The sequence below is a fragment of the Pelobates fuscus genome, chromosome 3 (assembly GCF_036172605.1).
Source record: "Pelobates fuscus isolate aPelFus1 chromosome 3, aPelFus1.pri, whole genome shotgun sequence".
In the NCBI taxonomy this organism is placed as follows: Eukaryota; Metazoa; Chordata; class Amphibia; order Anura; family Pelobatidae; genus Pelobates; species Pelobates fuscus.
In genome coordinates this window covers 381,026,054-381,046,586 of record NC_086319.1, presented here as the reverse complement: position 1 = coordinate 381,046,586, position 20,533 = coordinate 381,026,054, and the positions used below count along the sequence as shown (strand labels likewise).

General features: G+C 45.0%; 1 protein-coding gene across 6 annotated transcripts in view; it reads left to right on the top strand.

Annotated features, from left to right (window-relative positions):
* Positions 1 to 647: 647 nt before the first annotated feature.
* The window catches only part of MAST1 (microtubule associated serine/threonine kinase 1), a 91,781-nt gene continuing 71,895 nt past the window's right edge, over positions 648 to 20,533 (top strand). For 5 of the 6 annotated variants that reach the window (XM_063449571.1, XM_063449575.1, XM_063449574.1 and 2 more), the window contains exon 1: positions 649 to 765. In XM_063449571.1, coding sequence (XP_063305641.1) covers positions 727 to 765 — 39 coding nt within the window. In that variant the 5' untranslated portion in view covers positions 649 to 726. Of the gene's footprint in view, positions 766 to 20,533 lie in introns of all 6 variants that reach the window. The other variant, XM_063449573.1, reaches the window with a different exon arrangement.

Here is a 20,533-nt window from a genome sequence, read left to right as displayed (position 1 = left end):
TGATTAAACTTCCAGGATTTTTATTCTTTATTTATTTATTTTTACATTAAATGAGTATTTTTGGGTAAATGAAAGGGGAATTGCACATTTTACCCCAAAGTAGCCGAATTAGAAAATAAGTGGAGTTGGAGATTTTTTGTAATTTTATTTTTTGCAGGTTTGCCCTTTTGGCCTACAATTTGCAATTTCCTTGTCAATCCTCATTCCAGTTAGGTGAATAATTCCCATCTCTGATTATCTGCCTTCCTTGCTCTGTTTCAGTGGCTGCCTATCCCTCCACCTGTGACCTGTACACACCTCTCTCTGTCAGATGTCCCCAGGCTCTGCTTACTGGCCTAATGAATCCCACTACCCCCACACTACCTCCTGCCTCCCCCATCTTCCTTTTATCTCCTCTTTCCCAAATGAATCTTGGTTTCACCCAGCAGTCCTCCCTCGTTCATTTCTCTCTGTCACTACGTCCCGTTTAGCTCTCCTTTCTCCCCTATATTCTCTCTAATTCTCTTGTCCTTGTGTGAAGTCTATAGAGCTGTCCATTCTATCCCCCTCCACCCCCCCCTCTGCCAGGAAAAGGTAGCCCAGCCTCTGCTCTATGTATTAAAGTATAACTGTCTGCCAGTCTCAATCCCCTCCCTCTCTTCTCCTCCCTCCGTCCCTTCCTCCCTCGCTGCATCTCTCCCTTCCCCTCCCTGTCTCATTCTCCCTGTTCTGCGCTCACCATATAACATGGATGATTCGGGGATTATTAGACGCAGGAGGCTGCAGGTACAGTCATTGCTCCTTTTTTCTTTGATCAACTCCTCCTCTCTGTCTTTGTCACCATCCCTCCGTCTTGTGTGTGAAATGTTTTGCAGGGTTTCCTCAATGATCCATCATTACTCTCTCTCAGCATGCCTTTACTGTATCTCTGTATAATGCTAGCACTCCCCTCACCCATACTCTCCTTTCAATTTTTCATTTTTCTCACTCACCCTGTCCTTGCTTCCTTTCACATATTTTATAATAAAAGTGTACATCAGAAAATACTACTGGATCACACCGAACTGAATCGTAATGTATAATGGGAATGACTAGATAGCAGCAATTAGCACTCACTATATGTTTTCCTTTGATATGTCCATTGTGTATAACTGAAATGTATTTGTGTACTACATATATAACTCCTCCTATTACTCCACTTAACCTCGCCATATAACTCCTCCTATTACTCCATATAACCTCTCTCTATAACTCTTCCTATTACTCCATATAACCTCTCCCTATAACTCCTCCTATTACTCCATATAACCTCTCCCTATAACTCCTCCTATTACTCCATATAACCTCTCTCTATAACTGCTCCTATTACTCCATATAACCTCTCTCTATAACTCCTCCTATTACTCCATATAACCTCTCCCTATAACTCCTATTACTCCATATAACCTCTCCCTATAACTCCTCCTATTACTCCATATAACCTCTCCCTATAACTCCTTCTATTACTCCCTATAACCTCTCCCTATAACTCCTCCTATTATTCCATATAACCTCTCTATATACCTCCTCCTATTACTCCATATAACCTCTCCCTATAACTCCTCCTATTACTCCATATAACCTCTCCCTATAACTCCTCCTATTACTCCATATAACCTCTCTCTATAACTCCTCCTATTACTCCATATAACCTCTACCTATAACTCCTCCTATTACTCCATATAACCTCTCTATAACTCCTCCTATTACTCCATATAACCTCTCCCTATAACTCCTCCTATTACTCCATATAACCTCTCTCTATAACTCCTCCTATTACTCCATATAACCTCTCCCTATAACTCCTCCTATTACTCCATATAACCTCTCCCTATAACTCGTCCTATTACTCCATATAACCTCTCCCTATAACTCCTCCTATTAGTCCATATAATATCTCCCTATAACTCCTCCTATTACTCCATATAACATCTCCCTATAACTCCTCCTATTACTCCCTATAACCTCTCCCTATAACTTCTCCTATTACTCCATATAATATCTCTCTATAACTCCTCCTATTACTCCATATAACCTCTCTCTATACCTCCTCCTATTAGTCCATATAACCTCTCCTGCTATGACTCTATATAGCCTCTCCCTATAACTCCTCCTATTATTCCATATAACCTCTCTATATACCTCCTCCTATTATTCCATATAACCTCTCACTATAACACCTCGTATTACTCCATATAACCTCTCTCTATAACTCCTCCTATTACTCCATATAATCTCTCCCTATAATTTCTCCTATTACTGAATATAACCTCTCCCTATAACTCCTCCTATTACTTCATATAACCTCTCTCTATAACTCCTCCTATTACTCTATATAACCTCTCTCTATAACTCCTCCTATTACTCCATATAACCTCTCTCTATAACTCCTCCTATTACTCCATATAACCTCTCTCTATAACTCCTCCTATTACTCCATATAACCTCTCTCTATAACTCCATATAACCTTTCCCTATACCTCCTCCTATTACTCCATATAACCTCTCCCTATAACTCCTCCTATTACTCCATATAACCTCTCTCTATAACTCCATATAACCTTTCCCTATACCTCCTCCTATTACTCCATATAACCTCTCCCTATAACTCCTCCTATTACTCCATATAACCTCTCTCTATAACTCCTCCTATTACTCCATTTAACATATCCCTATAACTCCTCCTATTCCTCCATATAACATCTCTGTATAACTCCATATATCCTCTCCCTACAACTCCTCCTATTACTCCATATAACCTCTCTCTATAACTTCTCCTGTTACTCCATATAACCTCTCTCTATAACTCCTCCTGTTACTCCATATAACCTCTCTCTATAACTCCTCATATTACTCCATATAACATCTCCCTATAACTCGTACTATTACTCCATATAACCTCTCCCTATAACTCCTCCTATTACTCCATATAACCTCTAGCTATACCTCCTTCTATTACTCCATATAACCTCTCCCTATAACTCCTATTACTCCATATAACCTCTCCCTATAACTCCTCCTATTACTCCATATAACCTCTCTCTATAACTCCTCCTATTACTCCATATAACATCTCCCTATAACTCCTCCTATTACTCCATATAACCTCTCGCTATAACTCCATATAACCTCTCCCTATTACTCCATATAACCTCTCTCTATAACTTCTCCTGTTACTCCATATAACCTCTCTCTATAACTCCTCCTATTACTCCATATATCGCCCTATAACTCCTCCTATTACTCCATATAACCTCTCCCTACAACTCCTCCTATTACTCCATATAACCTCTCTCTATAACGTCCTGTTACTCCATAAAACCTCTCCCTATACCTCCTCCTATTACTCCATATAACCTCTCTCTATAACACCTCATATTACTCCATATAACCTCTATCTATAACTCCTCCTATTACTCCATATAACCTCTCCCTATAACTCCTCCTATTACTCCATATAACCTCTCCCTATAACTCTTCCTATTATTCCATATAACCTCTATCTATAACTCCTCCTATTACTCCATATAACCTCTATCTATAACTCCTCCTATTACTCTATATAACCTCTCCCTATAACTCCTCCTATTACTCCATATAACCTCTCTCTATAACTCCTCCTATTACTCCATATAGCCTCTCCCTATAATTCCTCCTATTACTCCATATATAACCTCATATTCCTCTATTAATCATTATAACAGCCTCAGAATTGATAATGCCTTTCTGAGCTCATGCAGGAATATAGTGCTATGTGCACAGATTACCCATTCCACTTCTCCCTCCTTCCTGCATCTGTTGCTAGGATACCATTCCATCATAATATATAGCTCAGAGATACGTCTCTTCCTGTCTGGTGCAGGGCATTCTGGGTCTCATATTTTGTTCTGCATTTGCAGAGAATTATGGCATTTGTTTTGATTTACTCTGCGTATTTGCAAAGGAGTCTGGGATCTGTCAGCTTGACCTTTGTATTAATTTGTGTTTATCATTTATTCCTATATCAGTACAGATTAATTCAGTGTATGTGTGGCATTTAGCAATAAATATACTGGGACTACGAGTATCCATTCGTATGATTATGTCAATCTTTTACCCTACATAGCTATAGCTTCCATCACGCCCAGTCACAATTTGAACGATTGAACATTATTGGAGTTGTAACCAGCAGCAGTAAGATTGACAGAAAATGAGTATTTCGTGCACAAATCATTTTTAAGTTACGCGCTTTTTAAATCTTAAAAGTGAAGATTATTTCTCATTTGTGGTGCATTTAATTACTTTCTATAATTGTTTTTTCTTATGGACCTAGAACCCATTTTAAACTCTAATTGCTAAACAGTACATGGCCATCTTGTTGAACTAGGTGGACAGGTTAGCAGTCAGCTGAAGTAGTTTGTACTAAAAGGTGAACTCTAACGACCACTATAGCTCATTGGCGTAGTATTGTTACCATGAATCTTTGCATGAATATACCTCTATTTTCTGTGAAAACACATTCAAGCACTTATTTTCACCCAAAACCCAGCACGGCTGCCTGTTGTAAATAGCGCAGCATTCCCTTCTGCCTCATTCGTCTAACTCCATCCAATTGATCGATGATAGGCAGTAAGTGCTTATGGAGGGTTATTGATGTCTCAAATTTAAAATAATAAGGTGGATAAGTAGCTACAGAGAGGCTGGGTTTTTGGAGCTATGGAGAGCTATGTTTTGTGAGTGTGAAGACCCAAATATTTATAGCACTTTAAACACCTAAATGAGTTATAGTTGTCATGGTACTTAGAGCATCCCTTACAGGTTTATCAGCAGTAGAGTAAAGGTGTGGATACCAGCGTCAGGTGTAAAGTTCTAATTTTTTCATCGTGTTGATTAACCTTCCACTAAATTCACAGACTAATACATTGCTTGATTACTTTAGGAGTTTTTTTATTTTTATTTCAGTACTTACTTCCTCTCAAGCTTAACAGATCCACCATAAAAGAGGGTTTCCAGTCAATCGTATCTCCTACCCCCTCCTTTGCAATAAGCCTTTCTTAGAAACACTTTCCCCAGTGGGGCAATCCTACTGCATGACATCATCCCACTTGCTTTACTGCCATAGCATCTGTGTCTGAACACAGTGACATTAGTCACTGTTTCTAAACTTCTTTTGAATATGAAACGTTCTTTAATCACAGCAAGCATATAGCATGCAACATAGTTGCTGTGTTGGAGAGCTGGAGATTTGGCCATAGAAGGATTCTCCTGCTCTCACCTGTCACTCATTTGTCAGCATAGCAAGAGATCTATGCTGAGATTTGATTGACAGTTGAGGGATGGGACTAGATTTCTTTTTTTTATTATTATTATAATTTTTGGAAATGCATGTTATCAGTTCTACTAGTAAAATCCATAGATGCATTCTCATCCTCTGTCTTCTAAAACAAGCCCTGTGTACCATGACAGCTGCACTTTAAGATTGGGAGAAAATAGATAACATAATTTGCAAAATAGATAATATAATAAATTGCTAAACGCAATAGGTATAAAGTATAAAACGGTTCAAACATTTCAAAGAAAGCACCGTGGATAAAACAGCAAAAATCTTCAAAGTAAGAGGTTTTAGCTGAAATCTATGGGGCTTGGGGGACATGAAAGAGATATATCATTATCTAAAGCCCCCCTTTCCTTAGCAATGTAATTTTCCTATCTCAGCTTTTGGCTGATGAAGGCACACAAAGCCAAAACGTCTTTAAACTTTTAAAGGACAAGAGACTGCTGGATCACCCAGAGATCTTCTCACTGTGCAGTGGTTGAGGAGATACCTGCTCCTGGTGAACCCATCACTTGTGATGAGGGACAGATAACTGGAAAAGGAAAGATATGGCAAGAAGATTATAGAACCATGTTTTTCAATATTTTGCCTTTAATCATCACATATAATACTGACTGTAACGGATCGCCTGGCACCCCGACTGGGTACCTCCGTTAAAGGATGCTCCTAGCATTTTCTGAGGACTCCAAGCACTCTGGCAGACACCACAATCACCGTATCGGAGAAGCATATGAATCCTCTCAAGCCTCTGAATGCTGTAGACAGTTGAACCATACGAATAGGTTTGCACTCCTAGCAGTCAAACTGGAACAGCATGCAATAAATCCTCCCCCAATAATGAGACGACACTTCACTTTGAGGGTTAAACAGGAACTCTCGACTGGCACATCCAGCCTGGCTTTTATTACAATTGCACACTTACAGGCCACACCCAGGGGAGGCATAAAATAACCAATTACATAGATGTTACCTCCCACACATCTCCTCCACTTAACCCAATTATACAGTACACACGTTTCCCCAATTCCTGGATGTACCCCAAATACATAAGATACACCCCTAAAACAGGTATCCCTGATAGCCCTGATCTGGGTGAGCAACATACTCAAAAATCACCCAGATCGGACCAGGGGTTCGGGAGTCAGGCGCAGGCAAAGATTTGACCGACCGCATGGGTAAAGTATCCGAAAACAGTTCCATGCATTTTGGCCCTGCGGTCGGTCACAGAAAAGGACATAAAAACATACGAATGGCCTGGGTTATGGAGCCTAAGGGGGATTCCAATGAATCCCCTAGTTCATGGGATTCTTTCTACCGAACGGCGGGTCGTTCGGTAGGTTCCACACGAAATACTGGAAGTCTGGAGGTCTCAGCGGTGTTTGCCTAGTCGAGTGTCCGATTTTAGTTCCAGACACTCGACGGCAAAACACCGCTGTTCGGGAGATAAAGATGGCTGCCGCCACGTGTTCGTTTCCCGAATGGCGGCCACCCAGAGGACAAGGACCACACTGCACTGATTGCCAATTACACGTTTGCAACATTGTTGCAAACGGTAATTGGAGGCACACTTATTCCTGGGTGGTATGGCTGTTCGGTAGTTTCACTCAATATAATGGACCGAACAATCAGAGGAATGCTGCATACATATCCCAGGTTAACCGAACACATAAATACACACATAATATTAAAGACAGTATACTGTAATATGCTCCCCAGTCTTAAAGGGACAGTATTCCCAAAAAGTCCCAATATGTCCATGGATGATCCTAAAAGGGCCAGCAGCAGCAATACAGAATACCACATGCCCAAATATAGTCCAAACGTGCCAATTGTCCAGGGGCCATAGTCAGCAGGTAGGAGGCTAGCAACCAGGCTTCTCCAGTCCACAGTGGCGCGGTTGGTTCCGCCACACTGACATTAGTTACTTTCAATTACATTAACACACAATAGGAATATATTCTAGAGCAGGGGTGCCCATAAGGAAAAGCCCCAGATGTTTTAAAAGTACAGTTTCCATGGTGCTTCGTCATTCTAGAGGCATGCAAATACATGCAAAGCATCTAGGGAGTTGTAGTTCTACAACATCTAGGGATCTACATTTTGGGCACCCCTGTTTTAGAGTTTCTATCTGTATGAAAAACTTAGAAGTAGCAGCACCCCTTTTTTATCCTTTAAAGAAGCTTAACTTACTAACTGTTCATTTGTTTTTATCAAAGCACCATAACCACCTATGCTCACAGTGGCTAACACCTGCAGCAATTTACAAAACCCCTATAGCTATAAGTTTGACCCCATCAAACAGATGGTAGAGAGGTTTTACTTCCTCCATGCCATCCAAATGATAACCATGTTCTGAATATGTGGGCAGGGCACGCTGGTCAGATGAGTGCTGCACGAGTTACTAGATCTCTGCAAGTCACGTTAATGTTCATTTGGTGGTTCTGCCAGTTATTGCGTACAGCCTCATTCTTAAAACTATGTAGGCTGATGCCAACCGCATTATGGCTACTACCAGATTAATGAGTGTGGCGGAACCCGCCTCGCCACTGGGCATTGGAGGGGCCTGGCTGCCTGCCTCCTACCTACTGACTATGGCCCCTGGAAAATTGGTACGTTTAAAAAACTATATTTGGGCATGTAATAGTTTATATTACTGCTACTGGGCCTTTAAGGGCCATCCGTGGACCTATTGGGACTTTTGGGATACTGTACCTTTAAGACTGTGGAGCATATTACAGTAATACTGCCTTTAATCCTTTAATATCATGTATGCATTTATGTGTTCAGTTAACCTGGGTTATATGTATGCAGCATTCACTGATTGTTCGGTAGAATCCCTCCATTCAGTATATTGAGTGAAACTACTGAACAACCAGACCACCCAGGAATAAGTGTGCCTCCAATTACCGTTTGCAACAATGTTGCAAACGGGTAATTGGCAATCAGTGTAATGTATTCTTTGTCCTCTGGGTGGCCGCCATTCGGGAAACGAACACGTGGCGGCGGCCATCTTAAACTCCCGAACAGCGGTGTTTTGCCGTCGAGTGTCTGGAACTAAAATCGGACACTCGACTAGGCAAACACCGCTGAGACCTCCATACTTCCAGAAATTCGTATAGAAACTACCGAATGGCCCGCCGTTCGGCAGAAAGAACCCCACAAACAAGGGAATTCATTCAAACCCTCTCCAGGCTCTATAACACAGGCAATTCGTCTGTTTTCATTCCCTTGTCTGTGACCGACTGCAGGGCCAAAATGCATGGAACTGTTTTCGGATACTTTACCCATGCGGTCGGTCAAATCTTTGGAACCCTATATCTCCCGAACCGTTTATCCGAATGAACTGATTTTTGGATATGTTGTCCCCCTGAATAAGGGCTTTAAAGGTGTACCCCCTGTTTTTGGGGTACATCCAGAACCTGGCTAAAAATGTGTACCGTATAATTGGGTTTACTGTTATCTGAGGGGAGGGGATGTGTGGGTGGAACCATGTATGTGATTGGTTATTTTATGCCTCCCCCTGGGTGTGGCCTGTAAGTGTACAAGTGTAATAAAAGCCAGGCTGGATGAGCCAGTCCAGAGTTCCTGCTTAACCCTCAAAGTGAAGTGTCGTCTCATTGTTGGGGGAGGATTTATTGTATGCTGTTCCAGTTTGATTGCTAGGAGTGTAAACCTATTCGCATGGTTTTTCCTATTCGGATGTATACAGCATTCATATGCCTGAGAGCATTCATATGCTTCTCCGATTCGGTGGTTGTGGTGTCTGCCAGAGTGCTTGGAGTCCTCAGGAAACACTAGGAGCATCCTTTAACGGAGGTACTCAGTCGGGGTGCCAGGCGATCCGTTACATTGGTGGCAGCGGTGGGATGGCGTCCTAGTGTGAGGTAAAGCAGCTCAGAGACACTGTTTGGATTTACAAATTGAGGGCAACGCTAGCAGTCGTGCAGCGCCCCTGGGAGCAGACAAGTATGGAAGGTTCTGGCTCTGGAGATGATTGGCTGGCCGAGGTGAGGCAGCGAGTGGCCGAGTATGGGGATGATATACCCATGGAGACACGCCGGGTGATCTGGAACCAGGTCATGGCCGAGCGAAACACAAGGCTGGACCGAGAATTCCGGTTGGCAAAAGAGAGGAAGTATGCTCAGCAGCAGGAGCGTTACAGCAGCCGAGTAGAGGCTGCATCCGAGGAGGTTAGCCGTCTTTCCCTGAGGCGGCGGGAGGAACCCGAAGTGGGGGTCCTCATAGACTGGTCCTGTGAGGAACCACAACAGGCAGGTAGAGATGGGACCAAGGTCTCTCCACCGGGCCCACCGGGATGCTGGGCAGCCGGCCCAGATCCCCAGCAGCAGCCAGAGTTGCCAGGTGGGGAAGCAGGTGGCCCTTACTCACAAATGTTGAGGGGCCTCACGGATTGGTCCTGGGAAGACCCACAGATGGCAGGTGGAGATGGGACTGCTGTCTCTCTACCGGCCCTACAGGGATGCTGGGCAGTCGGTCCAGATCCCCAGCGGCAGTGTGCGTTACAGGGAGCTGAAGGTGCCGTTCTTGCTCCCCAGCGCCAGTCTATGGTGCAGGGAGAGGAGCCTGTTATCCCCTCTCCCCAGCGGCTGAAGGTGTGTAAGGGAGAGGAGTTTGTTATTCCCTCTCCCCAGCGGCAGCGCAGCTCACCAAGGGGAGACAGTAAGCCCCTCACCAGCGCAGATGGGACCGTGGTCTCTGCGCCCAAGTTACAGGGAGCTGAAGGGGCCGCCCTCCCTCCCCAGCGGCAGTGTGATTTGTTGGGAATTGGGAGCCCAGTCTCCATTCCCCAGCAGCAGAGTGTCCAGCAGGGAAGAGAGAGCCCAGTCTCCTTTCCCCAGCAGCAGGACACTGTATTGGGAGTAGAGACAGTCGGTCTCCCTCCACAGAGTATAGAAGTATGTAGGGGAGAGGAGCTTGCTACCACCTATCCCCAGCGGCGGATCAGTAATGTGCAGGGAATAGAGAGCTCAGTCTCCTTTCCCCAGCGGCAGTGTGTCCTGCAAGGAGCAGAGACCGTCAGTCTCACACCCCCGCAGCAGGACAAAATAATGAAAGGGGAGACAGCTGGTCCCCCTCTCCACCAGCAGAGAGAGTGTCCGGGAGAGGAGCCGGCTAACCCCTCTCCCCAGCGGCAGTTTACCGTCCAGAGAGAGGAGCTTGTTACACCTTCTCTCCAGCAGCAGCCTAACCCACCAAGGGAAGATGTTAAGCCCCACAACTGTGCAGATGGGACCGTGGTCTCTGTGCCCAAGTTACAGGGAACTGAAGGGGCCGTCCTTGCTCCCCAGCGGCAGTCTACGATTCAGGGAGAGGAGCCTGTCCTCCCCTCTCCCCAGCGGCAGCTTAGCACACCAAGGGGAGACAGTAAGCCCCACCACCGTGCAGATGGGACCGTAGTCTCTGCACCCACACCACTGGGGATAGGGACAGTCTGCCCTGGTCCCCCACAGCAAGGCAAAGTATTGGAAGGGGGAACAGTCGGTTTTCCCCTACCACAAGAGAGGGTGTCGCAGGGAGAAGAACCTATTACCCCCTCTCCCCAGCGGCTGAAAGTGTGTAAGGGAGAGGAGTTTGTTACCCCCTCTCCCCAGCGGCAGCTTTGTTTAACCAGGGGAGAAGAAACCCTGGGTAATTTTTCCCCAAGCCATGGACCTACAACTGGGCACAAGTGGCAGGGGGCCATCTGGACAACTACACCCTGTGAGAAAGGCCAGCCGACTATCAGAGCCCCAGACCGACTGGAGGTCTGGAGTCTGGATAGTCTTAATGGGAAAGGGGAGAAATGTGGCGGAACCCGCCTCGCCACTGGGCATTGGAGGGGCCTGGCTGCCTGCCTCCTACCTACTGACTATGGCCCCTGGAAAATTGGTACGTTTAAAAAACTATATTTGGGCATGTAATAGTTTATATTACTGCTACTGGGCCTTTAAGGGCCATCCGTGGACCTATTGGGACTTTTGGGATACTGTACCTTTAAGACTGTGGAGCATATTACAGTAATACTGCCTTTAATCCTTTAATATCATGTATGCATTTATGTGTTCAGTTAACCTGGGTTATATGTATGCAGCATTCACTGATTGTTCGGTAGAATCACTCCATTCAGTATATTGAGTGAAACTACTGAACAACCAGACCACCCAGGAATAAGTGTGCCTCCAATTACCGTTTGCAACAATGTTGCAAACGGGTAATTGGCAATCAGTGTAATGTATTCTTTGTCCTCTGGGTGGCCGCCATTCGGGAAACGAACACGTGGCGGCGGCCATCTTAAACTCCCGAACAGCGGTGTTTTGCCGTCGAGTGTCTGGAACTAAAATCGGACACTCGACTAGGCAAACACCGCTGAGACCTCCATACTTCCAGAAATTCGTATAGAAACTACCGAATGGCCTGCCGTTCGGTAGAAAGAACCCCACAAACAAGGGAATTCATTCAAACCCTCTCCAGGCTCTATAACACAGGCAATTCGTCTGTTTTCATTCCCTTGTCTGTGACCGACCGCAGGGCCAAAATGCATGGAACTGTTTTCGGATACTTTACCCATGCGGTCGGTCAAATCTTTGGAACCCTATATCTCCCGAACCGTTTATCCGAATGAACTGATTTTTGGATATGTTGTCCCCCTGAATAAGGGCTTTAAAGGTGTACCCCCTGTTTTTGGGGTACACCCAGAACCTGGCTAAAAATGTGTACCGTATAATTGGGTTTACTGTTATCTGAGGGGAGGGGATGTGTGGGTGGAACCATGTATGTGATTGGTTATTTTATGCCTCCCCCTGGGTGTGGCCTGTAAGTGTACAAGTGTAATAAAAGCCAGGCTGGATGAGCCAGTCCAGAGTTCCTGCTTAACCCTCAAAGTGAAGTGTCGTCTCATTATTGGGGGAGGATTTATTGTATGCTGTTCCAGTTTGATTGCTAGGAGTGTAAACCTATTCGCATGGTTTTTCCTATTCGGCTGTATACAGCATTCATATGCCTGAGAGCATTCATATGCTTCTCCGATTCGGTGGTTGTGGTGTCTGCCAGAGTGCTTGGAGTCCTCAGGAAACACTAGGAGCATCCTTTAACGGAGGTACTCAGTCGGGGTGCCAGGCGATCCGTTACAATGAGCAGTTCCATTCATCAGGTCTGGTCAGTGGAACGTCAGCTGAGAGTGTGTTGCTTAATAATGGCGCTGCTGAAATGGCCATAAAATTATATATTATAAGCCAAAATAAACAGTACCAGGGTCCGCTGGGTGACACTTCCTATCCCTTCCCTTCAGTCCTGAATTCAGAAAGCTGCTATTTAGTGATGTACCGAACTGTTAGTTGGCGAACAGTTCCCGGCGAACATAGCATGTTCGCGTTCGCCACGGCGGGCGAACGCATGCGCGGTTCGATCCGCATCCCTATTAGTCATCATTGAGTAAACTTTGACCCTGTGCCTCACGGTCAGCAGACACATTCCAGCAAATTAGCAGCAGACCCTCCCTCCCAGACCCTCCCACCTCCTGTACAGCATCCATTTTAGATTAATTCTGAAGCTGCATTCTTAGATAGAGGAGGGAAAGTGTAGCTGCTGCTCATTTGATAGGGAAATTGATAGCTAGGCTAGAGTATTCAGCTCACAGTGGATACTGTGCCAACTTGCCCAGTGCCACCACTCATATCTGGTGTCACAATAGCTTGCATTTAAAAACAAACAAATGTTTTCACTGTAATAGATTGAATAGCAGTTAGTTGTCTGCAAGCGTCTGGGTGTCAGGCCTTCAGCGTGTACTCTGCCAACTTCTGCCAGTCCACTTTGCCACTCATATCAGGTGTCACAATAGCGTGCCTTTTCTAAGAAAAAAAGTTTTTCACTGTAAGCTAATAGCAGTCAGTGTCCTTCAAGCGTGTGTCAGGCCTTCAGCGTGTACTCTGCCAACTTCTGCCAGTCCACTTTGCCACTCATATCTGGTGTCACAATAGCGTGCCTTTAAAAAGAAAAAAGTTTTTCACTGTAAGCTAATAGCAGTCGTGTCCTTCAAGCGGGTGTGTCAGACCTTCAGCGTGCACTCTGCCAACCTCTGCCAGTGTACTTTGCCACTCATATCTGGTGTCACAATAGCGTGCATTTAAAACCAAAAAACTTTTTTCACTGTTATAGATTGAATAGCAGTTAGTTGTCTTCAAGCGGGTGTCAGGCCTACAGCGTGTACTCTGCCAACCTAACGCCTTGCCCAGCGTCTGACAGCTGGCTTGTCTGAACTATTAGCCCGCCAGCTTTTACCATACAAGCTGGTGGAGTCTGAGGCGTTCAAAAAAATTGTGGCTATTGGGATACCGCAGTGGAAGGTACCTGGACGAAATTTCTTTGCACAAAAGGCAATCCCCAACCTGTACTCGATTGTGCAAAAGGAAGTAATGGCATGTCTGGCACACAGTGTTGGGGCAAGGGTCCATCTGACCACTGATACCTGGTCTGCAAAGCATGGTCAGGGCAGCTATATCACCTACACTGCGCATTGGGTAAACCTGCTGACGGCTGCCAAGCATGGAATGCGTGGCTCTGCAGAGGAGTTGGTGACACCGCCACGACTTGCAGGCAGGCCTGCTGCTACCTCCTCTACTCCTCCTACTCCATCCTCTTCCATAACCTTCTCGGCTGAGTCCTCTTCTGCTGCTGCGTCTTGCTCCACATCAACGGCACCCCCCCCCAGCTCCCAGGTACTATTCCACATCCCGGATACGGCATTGTCACGCCGTCTTGGGGTTGACTTGCTTGAAAGCAGAGAGTCACACTGGACAAGCACTCCTGTCCGCCCTGAACGCACAGGTGGAAAAGTGTCTGACTCCGCAGCAACTGGATATCGGCAAAGTGGTTTGTGACAACGGAACAAATTTGTTGGCGGCATTGAAGTTGGGCAAGTTGACACATGTGCCGTGCATAAGTACACAGGCTTACAGGATGTCCTGAAGCAGGCCAGGAAGGTGTGTGGCCATTTCAGGCATTCCTACACGGCCATGGCGCACTTTGCAGATATCCAGCGGCGAAACAACATGCCAGTGAGGCGCTTGATTTGCGACAGCCCGACACGTTGGAATTCAACACTCCTAATGTTCGACCGCCTGCTCCAACAAGAAAAAGCCGTTAATTAATATTTGTATGACCGGGGTGCTAGGACAGCCTCTGGGGAGCTGGGAATTTTTGTGCCACGTTACTGGACGCTCATGCGCAATGCCTGTAGGCTCATGCGTCCTTTTGAGGAGGTGACAAACCTAGTCAGTCGCACCGAAGGCACCATCAGCGACATCATACCATTTGTTTTCTTCCTGGAGCGTGCCCTGCGAAGAGTGCTGGATCAGGCCATAGATGAGCGTGAAGAGGAAGAGGAAGAGTTGTGGTCATCATCACCACCAGAAACAGCCTTATCAGCATCGCTTGCTGGACCTGCGGCAACGCTGGAAGAGGATTGTGAGGAAGAGGAGTCAGAGGAGGAATGTGGCTTTGAGGAGGAGGAGGAAGACCAACCACAACAGGCATCCCAGGGTGCTCGTTGTCACCTATCTGGTACCCGTGGTGTTGTACGTGGCTGGGGGGGTAGAACATACCTTCATTGAGATTACTGAGGAGGAGGAACGGGAAATGAGTAGCTCGGCATCCAACCTTGTGCAAATGGGGTCTTTCATGCTGTCCTGCCTGTTGAGGGACCCTCGTATAAAAAGGCTGAAGGAGAACGACCTGTACTGGGTGTCCACGCTACTAGACCCCCGGTATAAGCAGAAAGTGGCTGAAATGTTACCAAATTACAACAAGTCGGAAAGGATGCAGCATTTGCAAAATAAATAAAAAAGTATGCTTTACACAGCGTATAAGGGTGACATCACAGCACAACGGGAATCTAACAGGGGAAGAGGTGAAAGTCATCCTCCTCCTCCCACGACCACGCCGGCAAGGACAGGACGCTTTAAAGACGTGTTGTTGATGGAGGACATGCATAGCTTTTTAAGTCCTACGCATCGCCACAGCCCTTCGGGATCCACCCTCAGAGAACGACTCGACCGACAGGTAGCAGACTACCTCCCCTTAACTGCAGATATCAACACTCTGAGGAGCTATTAACCCCTTGACTACTGGGTGTGCAGGCTTGACCTGTGGCCTGAGCTATCCCAATTTGCGATAGAACTTCTGGCCTGCCCCGCTTCAAGTGTCCTGTCAGAAAGGACCTTCAGTGCAGCAGGAGGTATTGTCACTGAGAAGAGAAGTCACCTAGGTCAAAAAAGTCTAGATTACCTCACCTTTATTAAGATGAATGAGGGATGGATCCTGAAGGGACTGACAGTGGGCGATACATTCGACTAAAAAAGGCCTGATGAGATGAGCTGCCTTGGGCTAAAAATGGTCCACACGCTGCTGTATTTTAGCTCTGAATGCCGGTTGACTTGCGTGACTTAGGGTTCAAGCTGCAATGTTTTAGGGCACTTTCTGCCTGGGAAACAAACATCAATTTTTCTGGCCGCTGCTACAGCAGCGGCTGCAACAATACCTAATTTTTCAGGCATGTGTACATGCCTAATTTTTCGGGCCTCTGGTGCTGCACTGTGACTTCAAAAACCAAACCAAAAAAAAGGCACATAACAGGGATTAAACTGATAGGAATAGTACTACTTAACACACCACTCCTATCTGGTGGCACATTAGATTGCACGCGCAGTGCCCCAAATTTGAAGTAGGAGGACCGACCAAGCATCTTTTTCCATCTCCCGGTTCCTAAAATCGATGCCATTTACACGTCCCCTGATAGGGCGCCAGCTCGTTATTCTCTTGGGCGCCAGCTCGTTATTCTCTTTTTCACTTCACTAGGGACACTTTACTGCACTATGGGCACTTAGACCCACTCTTTGTCTTGCACAGTGTTATTCCTAGCCAGCATCTGTGATGGGAAATCAGGCAGTCATCTAAACGTTTAGATTGAGCTTTAGCTTAGAACACCCTTGAAGGTGTTTAAGGAGATTAGGGCTAGTTTAGAGGATTCTTCTTAGACCTCTCTGAGTCTTTATAGCCCTTCTACCTATCCAGCATTTCTGGAAACTAGCTAAGAGAAAGGGTGGCTGTGTGTCTGTGATACATTTAACTTTCTATCACCTTATTGACACTTTATCACTCCAGTCTCCATATTCTCTGCCTATACCCATCTATTTAGAGGGAATTTCCTTGCCCCTGCCAATATTATATAATAGGTAATAGTATTACCATTATTACACAATTAGCCCCTGTAATACGCGTTTAACTCGCAAGTTGGAATAAACTTGGAATTAATAATAACATTAGGAGTCCACACTCCTTGCTTTCGGCAATTCAATAATATTTATTAAGAGAGGCTAATTAAACAAATAAACAATACATATACATTTGAAATAGGTTAGTATATATTGCTACTAAAAACTAATCATTGACTCAATGGAAAGTAGGCTAAATTAACATAACAAACAGGCATAGACACATGATACAGTTACCACTCCATCAATCAGCAGCTCAGAGTAAGAGAGAGAGGGTGTGTATAGTGGGGAGAGGGGAGAGAGAGAGAAGGTGAGGAGGGTGAATTGAAAAGAGAGAGAAAATGTGCTATTCGCAGGGCTTTAAACAGGTTAGCCCCTCCTTCTGCTGGACACACCTCCCTTAGTCAATCCCTTAGGATGTAACAGAACCAGAGTGCCTCCTGGGGGAAGGGGGATTGCACTGGAAGGGAATGGAGGAGGAGTTTATCAACAACCCAACTGATTTTGCCTGGTGAAAGGCCATGTGCTTCACAGAGGACTCCATTATTGCCTAAGGGTAGAATGGGGGTTTGAATCCCTGTATTAGAACACAATAACACTTCATTGGCATACAGTTTGGCTGTTAATCACATCCCCCCACTTATTAAGGCCCCTATAGGGGAATGAGTATAGTATCCCTTTGTTATTTATAAATGATACAATAAAGACTTTTGGCCATTACTCAATTTACTTTAACAAAGGGTACTAACCACGGTATCAGGAAGCATCACTCTGCTTTCCCTTTCTCCCTCTATTATACACCTATGTTCACTAGGATTTGTAGGTATCACTTTATTATAGTTGTCTAACCTTTTCCTATGCCAGTTTTAGATCTCCTTCTTGGGAGATTTTTTCTTTTTTCAGTTTATTAGCATACTTTCAAGGACCCTTGGTGTTGTACGTGGCTGGGTGGAGGAAGAGACCTTCAATGACATCAGTGAGGACAAGGAACGGACATGGCTAACTTGGTATCCAACCTTGTGCAAATAGGGAGTTTGCGGTTGTGCAAATGGACTGTTTGCGGTTGTTTGCGGTGCGTTAAACGGGGAGTTTGGTCTGTCACTGTGAAGCGGGTGTAACCCTTACACTACCTGATCGATACAACATCATACAGTAGGTCCCCCCCTCATTATTTTTATGGCCCCCACCCACCGCTCACGGGTGGGGGCGGGCGGGAGGACAGTAGCCCCCCCATTGTGATTTATGGCCCCCACCCACCGCGTGAGTATAACAATGTTTGACATTTAGTGAATATTCCCTATTCTGCCCTGTGTCAGTGTGTATCAGGGTCTCTGAGGACAGGTGTCAATCCATATCTGCCAAGTGACCCTATGTAGGGGGAACAGTCCCTATTCTGCTCTGTGTCAGTGTGTATCAGGGATCCTTAGGATAGGTGTCAATCCATATCTGCCAAGTGACCCTATGTAGGAGGAACAGTCCCTATTCTGCTCTGTGTCAGTGTGTATCAGGGTCCCTGAGAACAGGTGTCAATCCATATCTGCCAAGTGACCCTATGTAGGGGGAACAGTCCCTATTCTGCTCTGTGTCAGTGTATATCAGGGTCCCTGAGGACAGGTGTCAATCCATATCTGCCAAGTGAGCCTATGTAGGGGGAACAGTCCCTATTCTGCTCTGTGTCAGTGTGCATCAGGGTTCCTGAGGACAGGTGTCAATCCATATCTGCCATGTGACCCTATGTAGGGGGAACAGTCCCTATTCTGCTCTGTGTCAGTGTGTATCAGGGATCCTTAGGATAGGTGTCAATCCATATCTGCCAAGTGACCCTATGTAGGGGGAACAGTCCCTATTCTGCTCTGTGTCAGTGTGTATCAGGGTCTCTGAGGGCAGGTTTCAATCCATATGTCAAGGTGTCAATATGTCATGTCAGGTGTCAATCCATTTCCATTGTGATTTAGGAATGTTAGGTGATTTATGCCCTTTATGGATTAAAACCAGACTCTGCATCAACTGTGTAATTTTCCATGGGAGTTTTGCCATGGATCCCCCTCCGGCATGCCACAGTCCAGGTTTTAATCCCCTTGAAACAACTTTTCCATCACTATTGTGGCCAGAAAGAGTCCCTGTGGGTTTTAAAATTCGCCTGCCCATTGAAGTCTATGGCGGTTCGCCTGGTTTGCGAACGTTTGCGGAAGTTCATTTGCGAACTGAAAATTTCGTGTTCGCAACATCACTACTGCTATTAGTGTTGTGCAGGGTCAGCTCGTTGGCCAACAAGCCAACAGCAAACAAGCCAAATCCTGCACCATCCGGCTTAGCTCAGACAGAGAGCTTCCAGCTCTCATTGAAGTAGGGATTGGCCTAATGTCTTTACTGAGTGAGTTTTAGTATACACATTGAAATGGACATCATTGTAGCCATTACAACTTAAAGAACCACTCCCAACACTTAAAACACTTTAGCTTGCTGTCAATCACACAACCGTTCTGTTACTTCCTGGTTTGGTTAGCTCAGTGGAGCTAAACTCAAGAGGCAGCAATTGCCCAGAGCACCTGCCTTGCAAAGACTTTTCATTGAGCTGCATTGGGAAGTCTGACATTGTTATAAGTATAAATTCTGCTGTAGCAATGTGGCTGAGAAGGGGACGGTCTAGGAACTGTTATCAGATTTGTCACACAGAGCTGTAATGGTGATACTGCCTAGAATATCACTTTAAAGGCCATGTTGGTTCAGAAAACAACTTTCTGCTTTGTTAGAATCTCCCTGTGCATATTTTACTTTTTATCTTCAGGCAATAATTCCCAAAGGGGGTCAAAACTCCTAGTTTTCTCATGGTTCACAATTAAAATGTAGAAAACCTTTTCTGCTTAGTTTTACATTATGTTAATCATTTTTTTCTGTCTGCAAGTTCTTCCCGAGGAAGTAAAAAAGTGCAGACTTTCCTACTTTTCTTGTTTTGGGCATGACAATGTGCATATCCCTAGCTATAACCCTGATTTTACTGTTTTCATCTTTAAGCGAAACTGTGAGCCGTATAACCTTCACAGCATCTTGTAGTTGTTATGGTGCTGCGAGTCCATGTGTGATATTTCTGATTTTCTGTTAAATTATTCAGAAAAGATTTCACAAAAAAAGTGGCTTTCCTGGTACCTTCTCTGCAGGAATCAGACATCAAAATGATCAGCTCAAATCTTTCCAATCTTGGATGACACGGATTGGCTGAAGAGCACCACCCACGAACAGTTCAGCATTCTCAGCCAATCATTGTCATGCAAGGTTAGACAGATTTGTGACGATAATGCAAAGGTGTCATTTCTGCATTACCAGAGCAGCAGGTGATGGGCCGGGTAATATGTGCCAACTTTATCAAACTGTGCCCATACTAGGTGGTGCCCATAGACCTATAGCACCGCAAGGATTTGTAATATTTTTGATACTTAGAGTTCCCCTTCAAGCTACTCTAGACTTATACCAGATATCATAAAATTGTAACATTTAAATATTTTCATTCTAAAAAGCTTGTGTGTGCAATCTCTTCCAATCGACTAAAAGCAGAGCGTATTCTTGTTTTACGGCCTCTATTCTGCAGAGCGTTTACCCAGATGTCAGGGAGTCTGGAGGTGGCCTGTCTGACTCATACACACAATGCATCAAAGAAATGCTGATTAAACAGTGTTTACAGTCAGTCAGATTATAGAGGAATTGCTTTATAAAAGAAAGCACACACTTTATAAAAGATTTTTATATTATTGCAAATCACCTCCAAAAGTAATGAATGCAGGAAATCTTGGTTTTATGTTAATGGAATAAATATTCCATACTGTAGCCATTTGTGAAGTGAAGGATAATATTTTAAAAATATGGTATTATCCGTGTTATGTCGATTTAGAAACGCTGTAAAGGGGACCTCTTATGAAGCACCATACTCATAGATTTT